At 41.5% G+C, this 12,752-nt stretch overlaps 1 protein-coding gene across 1 annotated transcript in view; it reads right to left on the bottom strand.

The window, feature by feature from the left end:
* BMERB1 (bMERB domain containing 1) overlaps positions 1-12,752 on the bottom strand; it is a 35,392-nt gene extending 22,640 nt beyond the window's left edge. The window contains exon 1 of the mRNA XM_072349045.1: positions 12,489-12,752. Coding sequence (XP_072205146.1) covers positions 12,489-12,744 — 256 coding nt within the window. The 5' untranslated portion in view covers positions 12,745-12,752. The remainder of the gene's footprint in view (positions 1-12,488) is intronic.

Here is a 12,752-nt window from a genome sequence, read left to right as displayed (position 1 = left end):
ATCCTTTTTCATACTTGTGAATTTGTTGTGGTTGGAAGCAGAAAATCGCTGAGCCTTGAATAATCACTTCAGTTATTTAGTAACAGAGGAGCCTTCCAGCAAAAGTTAAGGGTACCTATCCAACTACCCTGCCACTTCTAAAATATTTAACAGGGATGAGCCATCTTAAATGAGACACTGTGTTTCATCAGCCTGTGACTTCTGAGTGCTCTGGAAAGGACTGCAGAGCATTCCAGTTGTAGGGCTTCTCAAATGTGAATAACACTGAGCAACAAACAGCTTTTCAGCCCACCCAGCTGCAGTACTTCAGCTGGAAATGATTTTAAGTCATTGCTGATTGGTCTGGATTCGGACTGAGCATTTTTAGGCCTATTTCCACTCCCTTTAGTTGCCAAATAATAAAATAATCCTTGTTAAAAATACCATTAATGATTAAGTTATGTTCAGAATTCAACCTGTTTCCACTGAAGTATATTGTGTTATCAGATCAAGTGCGTTCTCAATGCTGTTTTGAGTTTAAAAATCAAGATTTTCAAGACCCCTATTAGTTGATGAGCCAAAGCAGAAGTAAGCCAGAGGCACAGGTTAGAGACAGATGAAAAGAGAACCAGTCTGTGCAACTTAAAAACAAAACAAAAAATCTTGGTAGAAACTGAAATAGTTGCACAGTGCAGAAAAATAAACTGGGATCATTCAAACATTCCAGATTAAAAAAATATATATATTAATATGAAAAATATATATTAATGTGAAAAGAACCAGATGATTCAAGTAGTTTGTCACTAGCTTGTCACATGGAGGCATGACTGAATAGTCAGGCATTTTACTACACGGTTTACTGTTGTCTCAAATATATTCAGAGGCTCAGGTACCACAGTGTTTGGGGTCTTTTTCTTTTTGGCTTAACTAATACGGAGCAGCATGCAATAGCAAATAACTAACCTGAGCAGAAAAATCTTACACCTAATTACTCATTCCTAATCTAGCCTGCTGCTGCATTCTATTACTGCGAATCCTAACAATGATTAAATTTGGCATATCTGTGGAATGGTATTTTTCATTGTTTTAAACTGGAATTACCATATAAATATAGCTAATAGCCAAATACAATACTAACAGCTGCACTGTATTTGTTCCTGGTTTCCCTAACAGGCAGGTGATATTGTGCATTTTAAAATGGGGAGACTCAGGGAAGGGGAAAGTGGCACCTGACAGTACCTGCAATCAACCTGCCTGGCACAGCTTTGCATGCATCGTGTTGGTTTGGACATAGTGAAGGTCTCTGAGTTTGTAACACATGAGCAGAAAATCCCTCTCATTTCTCCCTCCTTTCGCTTGGCAGTAGATTTCAAGACCTGGACTTGACATCCCACTTGACCTGGGGATTTTCCTGGAGATCTGGACTGTGGCTGACTCTGGTTATTGTCTCCAGGTCTGCTCTGTCCCCAGTTGCTCAGATACCAATGGAGTGCACCTTAGCAATGAGGACTGCCCCTACCTGTCTTATGACTCTCAGCACAGGGCTGGTCTACACTTTGAGAGCTGCCAGCTGTTGTTGTACCCAGTGCTGATCCTGCACCTACGCTAGTCAATGGAAATGCTCCTCATTGCTGTACCAAGCCTTGAACAAAGTCTCCCTTCATCAGGGCTTTTCTGTTTGTTTGGTTTTTGTTGTTGTTGTTGTTTTTTGTTCTGTTTGGTTTGTTTTTTAATGATTTCTGGGCAAAATCTAAAGGAAGTGGAGGTGAGAGTTTAATTTTTTCTTCCTGCTGGAAGCTTAAAATGTTTGCTTTCTTAGTGTGGTAATCATGCATTTTTAATCACTTTTAATATTCCTTTATGAGCTGAGCAACACAGTTACTCATTTCAGAATCAGTGGCATGTAAGAGCCATGAAATGCTCTTTCAGCTGACAGACTGAGCACACATCCTCAACAGGCAGCTAGATGTTCTTTGCTCTTGGAAGTAACTGTGGTCAGAAGCTTTCTGACAAAACTGAGTCTGCTGCAGAATGCCGGTGATGTGGAACTCTGAGTATTTGGGGGATTTATCTTTGATTCAGTATATTTTCCATAGGGCCGAAGGGAATGCCTCTGAGCAAAGAGCCTGCTTTCCTATCAGTGTCTGAGGATCTAGAGTAGCCTTTCAGTTCTGGAGCTGTTGAATTTTCTGCTGCTCAGCCAGAAGGCACTGGAAACAGAAGCTTCAACTGCAGTGCAGCTCCCAGATGCACAGGAGGTAATCCTGGAATCCTGAAATACTGCCTTAAACCAGGCACCAAAGCTTTCAGTATCTCAGTCAGACAGCAAGGCAACTAGAAATCCCAGGGCTGTTTTTTCACATGATCTGTATCTCAGGGCAGACTTCTGGGCTGGTTGATTGGCCTTACAGCTTGGCTTCACAATAGGCAGCTGTGCAATCTGGCAGCCCTTGGGAACACCTTTGGCAGAAAAGCATCAGGGATGCACACTGAAAGCTGATTAAATGCCAGGATCTCAGGGAATATCAGTCACCAAATATCCCTGTTCCTGAATAATCATTAGGAGAAAAAGAGAAAGGAGATGGGTGATTTTACTCTTTGTGGGGAGTAACAGTTGTCTGTTTCTCAACTAAACCTGAAATAGTGAGTGCAGGCCAGCTCAGCTGTCTACTGTGCTGCTTCAAGATCATCTATACTCTGAGATAAACCACTAGACCAGAGCAGTCCCGTCAAGTCTGTAGTCCCATTCAGCAACTCCACAATCAAGAGAGAAGAAAATCATATACAAAAGATAATGTTTACATAATTTATGAAATTTCTCCCTCCTTTTCTAATAGGCTACCACAACTTGCAAGTATGTGGTTTTATGCACAGCTTGAATATATTATATGTATTTCCTGCTACCTGTGAATACTGTGATCAGCATTCACTAAGCACATGTAAATAACTTCAAAATGATAAATGAAACAAAACTGTAGTGATCCTCTAAGTAGAAGGCTTAGTGGCAAGCTTTATGCTCCATAAATTCTGCAGGAAAAAAAGCAGCACAGTCGAGGAGTCAGGAAAGTGTGAATTTATATTGTGAAGACAATCAGACCTGCAGGCCCCTTCTCCTAATCTGATGCTCAATGTCTTTCACTTCAGCCTATTTTTTTTTTTTTCTTTCGCATCTGTCATATTTAAATTGCCTTTCGAGGCATGCAGCTATTTTTGCCTTTGAAGGAGTACGTATGGAAAAAGCACTGGAAGTTCAGACTCAGCTTTTCAGAAATCTGTTAGTATTCTGTGTCTAAAACTGACTAACAGCCTGATGAATTTTGTAGAACGGGGATGTGATATGGCAGCCTCTGGTCAAAGCAGAGGGAAAGAAGAATGCCAGAATAAAAAAAGAAGCCAAATCCCAAGACAGAACTGGCATTTATTGCTTTGTTGAATTTGAATGAGTCTTTAAACCACAACATGATGAGCAAAAACCAAGACACCTATTGCTAAAAAAACACTGGAGATCAGTCTGCTTGTTCTTTTATTTCCTTCTAGGGCATATTAAATGCATCTTCTGTAACTGGAAATGGCTCTGTTTAAACAGTCACCTGTGAGTGCACCAGCACAACTATGATATTGGGATTTATTTTGTCCAGGCCATTAATATTGTGTTTGGTGTTTTTTTAAGTTTTTTTATTTTTTATTTTTTTTAGTTTTAGATCATTAGTTAGATTTATGGTCTACAACCTGACTTTCCACTTCAGAACTGTCTCATTCACACTCTTATTGTATGACTCAATTTTAAAATGAGATAAGAAGAGATCATAAAAACGACTGTGCGCGATCACCTGCTGCGGTTCTGGAATCGCTGTCCCCTGTTCCATATCTAAGAGCCCCTTGTTATCAAAGATTCTCTTTGAGTTCCTTACTCTTCATTTTCTTGTTCTTATCTTCAAGCTTTGACCTTTTATTTTTCATTATTTACCTTTCAAAAAGCATGTTAGCAGCAATCTATTCTATTTCAGGCATTCGTGCATTGTGGTCTCACTGAGATTTCTCTTGGATTATAAACTCTAGTTTCACAGTATTCAATATTAACTCCTTCCTTTAACACTCAAAGCCCTTTGGTTTCTATGGTATCATACTCGGAAGTATTGCACACAGTGATTCCTTTCATGTTTGATGTGTTACAAAGTGCCTGTACCTGCCCAACACTCAAATGAGATTCTTTGTTGCTCTGCATCTTTTATGTTGCATTTGTACATTGACCATTTTTGCCCTTGCTGCCTATAAAAAGATATATATATCAGCATAAGTCCAGAATGGTAAATCTGTAAAGATCTTGCCTGTAAATAAGACATCAAATAAATTGTCTTGTTTGTTATCCTGATAAATTTATAAGCAGTAATTATTCTTGGCTTTGTCTTTTGTCATTTATGACAGCTCCAGTTTCCTAAGTGGGTACTTAATCAACCCCTTAATCTCACACTTCCCCCAGGAAAAAGCTCTCTCTGGTTTAACAAACTGCTCTATGCCTAGAAGGCACCATTCTGGTTGTAATGGCTTTGCAGAAAACAGCTCTTTCTCTCAGTCTCCATTCATTCTTTGACAATGAAGACCCCGTGAATCCACTCCTGAGTTCTTCTAGAAATCTAACGCAAAGCACAGGATTTAATGTGATATCCAGGCTCATCCTTAATGTAACTTAAAATCTATACCGCTCTCCTGTACTTGGAGGATAAATTCCACTTTTTCCATCTTGCACTTAAACTTTCAGTTTTCAGCATTCCTCTGATTTTTGACACAGTCAAATAGTGGAGTTCCTCTTCTTATGACAATAGAGGTTTTGGTGGCTAAGAGAAGAGAGTATGAGGGAAAGGGGAAATTATTGTTTATGTTAAGTGATAATAGCTGGTGTAAAGCCAATTTAGACTAAAAAATAGTAACAGTGACATTCCGAAGCAGACTTCAAAGGAGGTTACCAAGTGAAAGGAAGTATACGATCTTTTCAGTGTCAAAAAAAAAAAAGCAAAACTTATGTGACTAAGAGGTTCTGTGTGATTGTCTGCAGTTGCAGAAGAGTGGAGTCTGGAAGCAGAAAAAATAATCTGGCTACTACCTGAAGCTTTATTCTTTCAGTAGGTAAGGTAGGGTTTAGTTTTTTTGAAGTCTCTGCAGTCGGGCAAAGCCCACACAAAGCATCCAGACTCTTTATGTAAAACAAAGCCTTGAGTATGTGTTCTATCAAAGTACCATGTCAAGATAACACACCGTCTCTGCTTTCATCTGGATCTAAGGGTGTTGCTTATGCAAGGGACTGATTTAGTCCAACAGGAAAAATTGCTCCCTAATTATCTATGACTAGAATATCTTATTTCTAGCTGTAAATCTGTATATGATTTGATGCTGTTTTATAGCACTATCATCATGATTTGCATGTACATTTTTTTTCTACCATTGAGACTATATTTTTAAATAATGTCTTTGATCTGTGACTCACAGTGCTCTGGATAGTCCCCTAAACAGTACATTTTAGGGAGACAGAGAAGGTTTCTCAGCAGTGCGCACACTGGCTGCAGTCTAAAAGCTGATACAAAACATATTTACAGATCACAAAACAGAATTTCAGCACCCACAAATGTAAATGTCTAGGGAGTCTAAAATTAATATTGAACTAAATGTTTCTTTGAAAATATAGATAAATATAACTTCATATTTAATTATTCCTATTAACAGTGAAATAAAAGCCTCAGGCCTCATTTGATAGTGCCTTACTAACAAGTCCAAAATAAGGAATTTTTTAATGTGATTGAAGTTTGTAGGAGTGCTTCTGATGTAAACAAATTCAGGATATGCAGAATGATGTCCACTAGCATACATTACCATAATAGCACTCACATATTGGGTCTTGAAAATGCTGTGACGCTTTGACATTCCAATTACAGGGCTCAGCCTTTCTACTTTGAAGTTGATTCCAAGACTGTCTAGGCAATTTGCACACCCCAGCCAATTGCTATTACAGTCAATGATAACAAAGTTGCACACATCTCTTCAGCCTCTTAGAGGACAGATGCATAAAAATAAGGAAAACAGAATAATAGAAACAGCAAAAGGAGTTTGGAATTAATGTCTTTTTATAAAATCCTTTTTAAGTTCAAGTTCCACTGAATTAAGGAACTCCAGAGAATTATTTGTGGATTCACATATGATTCTCCCATCTGCTGAAAGTGAATTCTCCGTTTTAATATAAACTGCATTTCTGAGTTGAGACAGCTTTCAATATCCAGATTTTAAATTTAGCAGGTTTATATTTTCCCCCTACGAGGGCTGTAATAAGATTGTTGCAGATGACCTGCATGCCTTCAGATGCAAGCTGGGCTGCAAGTGACTGCTCAGTGACATTAGATTTAAAAATCTAGCAAAGCAGTGTGTCTTTGCTTGTGTCTCAGTTATACTGACGCGGTATCAACAGGCCTGTCTCACAGACAGGATTTTTTTAATTACAGCACACTAGAAAGGTATCACTGTGATCAGTAAAGCACTTCAGACCAGTTTCCAGCATCTCCAGTGCCTAAACTGAGCTACAGACTCTTCAAGACTGTTGCAGTCCATTTGCAAATCAGCCTGTGGTACCTCATCCAGCCATTCTTGTTGTGTATAAAGAGGGATTAAATGGTTTTGAGTGGGACTTAAGAGCTATCCATATAGTAAGTTCTGCAGAGAATTATGACAGACTTAACAAGGTAGTGTAATTTGCATTAATGGAATTGTGCTGTAACATCTTCCAGACTTCCTACTGTCATTTCCAGTTATAAATGAACTGTAGTTTGGGTATCAGTACTGTAGTTCTTGTTGTCAGATGCTCTGACAACAGGATTTTTCAGATGTTTGGCTGATGGCTTCAGATCAGAAAGCTCCTCACACCACAAGCACCAGTCAGTCCCTTCTGCTCTAGAGAGAGAACAGAGGAAAAAAGTCCCAAATCAAAATGGATTAGTTACCTGTTTCTAGAGGCAAAATTTGTGAGAACAGGAACTATGGTTCTAGTTTCTTTCTGATGTCTGTGTGGTCGGTACACTGACTGCTTAAATTAGTATTTTCATCTCACAGATGTATTTTGGAAAACTTGCTTTCCATTCAGATAAATAATGACTCTGATTATGTAGTTACTGTTGCTTTCTGCATATGCCTTTCACCTTTTCCCATCATGTTATGAATTGAAAATACTACCTGTGCACTTTAAACAGCAATTTGTCCTTCTAAGAATGGGGAGAATATTCAGCTGTATGCAGCCTGGAGAGAAAATTTGCAGAGTGTATGTGATCTACCAATTGTTCTTATGAGAAAATAGATGGAAAATAAGATGCAAAAAAATGAGGTAAAATTGCCTCTGAAGGTCTGACCTGAAAGCCCTCAATGTCAGGTATTTTCAGTGGTGCTGGGCTAGACCTTTATCTGCAAGGAGCTATTTTAGTCTGGCTCAGGAAGACTGCCAGGAGTCGGGATGGCTCAGGAAGGGGGTTTCCATGCCCAGCACTGCATGAGATTCAGTTCTATCAGAAGGCTGTAAATAGCATCTGGTACAGTTAGTTACTGTGGTAGGTATCTTCCCTGGTGCACACCTCCCACTGAAATCAATGCACATTCCCATCTGAGATGATGTGCACTCAGGAGAAAGACTATATTTAAGCCGCATTCCACGGAAACCAATTCATTCCTTGCTCTTACATGATGGAGAATTAAAAGGGAATATTAAGAAACACAAATTACTTGTTCGCTTACTCCTGTCATTTTACTCAGTGGTCAATGGAAACAGCCTGTGGCTTTTCATTTTATTCCTCACTAGAGTCGTTTTCTGATCCTATAATTCTAACAAAAAGCTTCAGTGCTGTAACAGTGCCAGCTGCAGATAACATTCTGGTTTTAAAGCTGATTTAATTTTGCATTCTCTACATACTTTTTTTCTATCTATATTGTTTTGGAAAAAAAAATTAAAAAAGACCAATTTGTTCAATTTCAAGTCTTGAAAAACATGTTTAAGAACATGTAGTTTTATGCAAAACATCCCATGATTATTACTGATAAGCAGCAGCATAAGTTGCAAGTGAAATTGTAGTAAAATGGCCACTGCCACTTCTAAATTTCACATCTTAACAGTATTCTCCTTTGAGATCATCCAATCACATGCCAGATAGCATGTTTCTCTGTTTATCTCTGTCCTCTGTGACATGGCTCTCTAATAACACAGTTGTCTAACAGAGCTCTAAACATCTTCCCAGCAGCTGGTGGATAATTTTTGGCAATCTTTAAATCACCGGATAAATTCTACAGTTGTGAATCTAAGCCAGTAAAGGCCAGAGTGATTTGGTATGGAGAATTGCTTTAGACACTAAAGAACAGTGTAACATATTCCCACTCCAGCAAGTAATTAAAATCGAGAATGTGCTCCTCAGAAGCTTAGAGAAAAGGAGTTTCAGATTTCATAGGAGAAAAGACTACCATAAGGGGAATGAATGTTACTGTTCCTAAACCCACTGGCATACAGCAGATATACTCTGGCAGCAAAGCAAAGGCCGGGCAACAGAGTCATACCAGGGACTTGCTCTCCAGTGTCTGGGCCACAGTGCTTCCAGGGGCCCACAGTTCTTAGAGGTGGAACCACCACAGCCCATAGAGCCAGCAGATTCCAAACCAACTAGTTCTTTCTCAAGTGTGTATTCAGTGAACAGCATGAGACCTGATCTCTATACCTCACAGAAAGTAATGACAACAGTTGGCACATAAATTTGTTTTTCACTTGCCTTTCATCTGTGGACTAATTCTCTGGCAAACTAATCACTTTGGCATACTTCTTACTCCTACTTCTTACTTCCTTACTTACTCATACTTCCTCTCTCAGGACTACATAGTATCGCCCTACTGACACTGTTCTGGAGCCTACTGCTATTTCACAGCACTCCACCGCCTGTATGTATAAACCTATGATGCTTCCTCCACAGCACAAAGGGAGAGCAAGTAAAAATAACTGTGAGAGCCACGTGCTACCACTGGGTCTTTATGCCGGGACTCTCACTCTTCAGTGCTGGTCTGTAATGGGATCCCCCACACCCTCATATCCGCTTCATAATGAAAAAGAGTTGAAAAGGTGTGTCTTTGTAGTAGGAATGGCAGTGCACAGCCATACCAGGCTGCCATCCAAATGAAAACAATGAGCAAATTTTGTGCAGTACTAAATTGCACCAAAATTAATGTTTTGCAGTTTTCCAGCATTTCTGCCTCCTTATACTGACTGAAGCTGAGACATGCACCTCGCATTTTGAATCTAGCCATATACCTCATATAAACTAAAGAGGAAGGAAAAAAAAAACAGTCAGCAGAAACACATTTGCAGTATTCAAAAGGATGATAAAAAAAAAAAACCTGCTTCATTTCTTTGTGGCTGTTTCCCTGGAATGGCATGCAGTTATTTAATCAGGGCACTACGAGTCCCTGCCGATGGCAATACGTGATTTTAAATGAGACTGTGCACTTAATAATAAGAACAAAATGCTTGAGTGTTCTGCTTCAGAGCAGACTCCCCAAGACTACATTGTAAAGATTATTTACAGAAAAAGCAGTAGTCACACTGTTATTATCGTTTGTCAATTTATGTGTGACTGCATTTAAACGTATGGACTAAGAAAAGCAAGAATTTCTTGGTATGCGGTAAGCAGTCATTTTTAATGAAGTTCTGTGTTGTATATGAAATGGAGAGCTCAAGTGTTTTGTTGATGAGAAAACTTTAAACAATGGTTCATTTCTTTTATATGCATGCCTACTGGAGGTCACTACAGTTGGGTTGTAAGGGCACCAGACCATCAGCTACCGTCAATCAGCACAACTCCTCTGATAATCTGTACAGGAGAAATGTGCATGGTATTATGCTTAATAGCTATGAAGTAACTTATCTTTGTGAAAACCAACAGCCAACAATGCTTTCTGTACCACAGGCAGAGAACAGGCTGCCCAGAGATGTGGTGGAAACCCTGTCCCTGGAGACATACATCAAGGCCAAGCTGGAGCAGGCTCTGAGCAGCTTGATCTAGCTGTGGATGGCCCTGTTCACTGCAGGAGAGCTGGACTAGATGATCTTTACAGGTCCCCTCCAACCGTAAGGATTCTATGATTCGGTACTAGCAGAGTTCCCTTTTCATTTAACAAATTGAGTATAAACTAACAACTACCTAAACTTGACATAATCAAGATATTTGTTCCCTTATGATATGACTGTGCTCACATATAAAAGTACCAGCCAGGAAACAGCATCACATTGTGTAGACCATAGTACAGATGCATAACAAGTGCTGCCTCCAGAAAGATCCTGATTTAAGACACAACAAATCAGCTGAGGAAACAGGGCAAACACATATGGACTAAAGGCCTTCTGCTCCTGTTAATACAACTACTTAGCATTCCATATTTAAACCAATACTCAAACAACAAAGGCTAATTGATGACATTAGTGAAAAAGGGCATGATGCCTCTTTGGCTTCTTTCCAGACCTTCTGGAGATTCCTGTCATCTTGCCATGTAATTTAGAACCAATGCTGTAAGGAAGTATTAATACAAATAGTAATATCTGTTTATCTTTAATCAATAAAGAAGTCAGTATTAGTATTAAAGCAGGAAAGAGACACGGCCATCGTAAACAGCACTTCTACAGCTTTTAAGACAGTCAAAACCAATGAGCAAACAGAGCAATTAACCAAGTTGCAAAGTCCGGGTCTGCTTTCCAAAGAACAGACCATGGCCTCTGGATTACTTCTTATTCTATATCTGCATTGTTAGACACATACAGAAATAACCTCGTTGAACTGAATTTCATGTGTTGAAGGGCAGTGCAGCAGCGGAGCTGGGTGCAGACACCTGGAAACTTGGTTCTCGTCCTGCCAACAGCCCATCCTGGTACCAGGTCAAGCTGTGATTTTGGGTGGAAGCTCAGTGCTGAGCACACATTTCTGAGCAGATCGGTTCTCCCACTCAGCCTCCGCACTCCCCTCTGCCAAACAGATGATCTCTTTGTCCAAAGCTTGCAAAATGTAACCCTTCTGTTACCTCCAGGTGCCAATTTTTATTATGACAAGCACTCTGCTCTGCTTGTGATCTGACTGCAGTTGCAACAGACGCGTATGAGAACAAGAAAGAAGTCTGTATGTCAGAGGACCTGCAGGACTGTTGTACACATCCTAGTCAATCAGCTCAGGCAGTAGAAACTTTACTCTTCAATTCCATTTTAGAAAGCGTGGATTTATTCAATCCTGAACCTCTGCCAGGCACTGCAACAAAACCAACACTGCAGCTGAAGCACTGGAGTGGGAGAATTACACCTCTGCCACCAGCATATGGCCAGCAGTAATCTATTCATGAAAAACTGAAGGCAAAGCACAATTCCAGAACAAAGCAACATCTGAAAACTTTGAGCGCAGTAGAAGTGTTGGCAAAAATCTGCTACCACAGTGCTGCAAAGCTCCAGGATGTAAAGAGGCTTCCAGGCAAGTCTTTATGATGCACATTGGATGGATGGTGAGTTCAATATCAGCAGCCCCAGCAGCAGCCAAGACTAAGACATCAGCACATACACACAGAGCTTTTTGTTCCAGTGGCCTAATTAAGCACATGCTGAAGCTTAGACAATATTTTTCTTTATTGCAGCTCACAGCTTTTTGCAACTTTTATCCAGATTTCTTGCCTCAGTGGTTACCTTGAGGATTAGAGGGGGCTTGAGGGCTTACTGGGTTGTAAAGGAGATAGTTTTGTCAATAAGAGAATAACCCTTGGGACCTCGGGGCAGACAAGGTCCTGGTGAGGACTTGAATTGACAGCTGTTCATCTTTTTAGCTTGTCTTTCCATCGACGCTTTGGGAATGTTACGCCAATGGTTGCTTTCTGGATCACAATTTCAAGAAAGCTGCTCCACTGCAGAACATTTGTTGAGCTCATAAACAAAGCTCAGTCACTGAAAAAGTGCACAAAGTGCTGTGCTGCTGCACCTCTTGCCAGAGATAATCAAAGGGATTAATGTGGTTGTCACTTGTGCCTTTAAACGTGAATCACGTTAAAGACTGCTGGCATTTATGAAAAGCCATATATGAAATCCCACTTGATGAGGGAGAGCTGAGGTCCAGCTCACTCTTTCTCGGGCATCGCTCTGCGGAGTGCACAGCCCACCTCGCAAGGAGGCACTCAAGTGCCCGGAGCCGCACCAGCACCGCACCGACACGGCTCTGCTTTCCTGTCCCTCGACACAGGAGCGCTCTTTTGTCTCCAGCAGCCCTCGGGCTCGAGCCTCAGAGGGCACAGCCGTCACACGGACCTGTCGAGCAACGCGGCGGCTTCTCCCTGCTAACCAAGGAGCGCACCCAACATCTAACCAGGACCGGGCGGCATCACGGGGCCGGCCCGCACCGCACAGTACCGCACCGCATCTGGACCCCGCCGCCCAGGGCTGCCCCAGTCAGCGGGACCCCCACCCGCGCCCCCACACTCACTTCTCCCCAGCGCCTCCGCCTTCCACTCCGTCTCCTCCACTGCCCCGTAGCGCCTCATGGGTCTCTCGGCCTCCGCGCTGGCCGAGATCGATCTCCGCAGCTCCATGGCCGGACCGGGCGGCGCGGGGCTCCGCTCCTCCTTCACTCCATGCCGGCGGGGCTGCGGCCCGGCCACCTCGGGGACGGTGCGGAGCTGCGGCTCCTCCGTGCGGAGCGGGTGCCCGCAGGCGGGGCGAGGAAGGGGCGCTGCGCACATGCTCAGTG

The sequence above is a fragment of the Excalfactoria chinensis genome, chromosome 14, assembly GCF_039878825.1.
Source record: "Excalfactoria chinensis isolate bCotChi1 chromosome 14, bCotChi1.hap2, whole genome shotgun sequence".
Lineage (NCBI taxonomy): Eukaryota > Metazoa > Chordata > Aves > Galliformes > Phasianidae > Excalfactoria > Excalfactoria chinensis.
The sequence above is the reverse complement of the archived record's forward strand: the minus strand, read 5'-3'. Positions and strand labels throughout refer to the sequence as shown.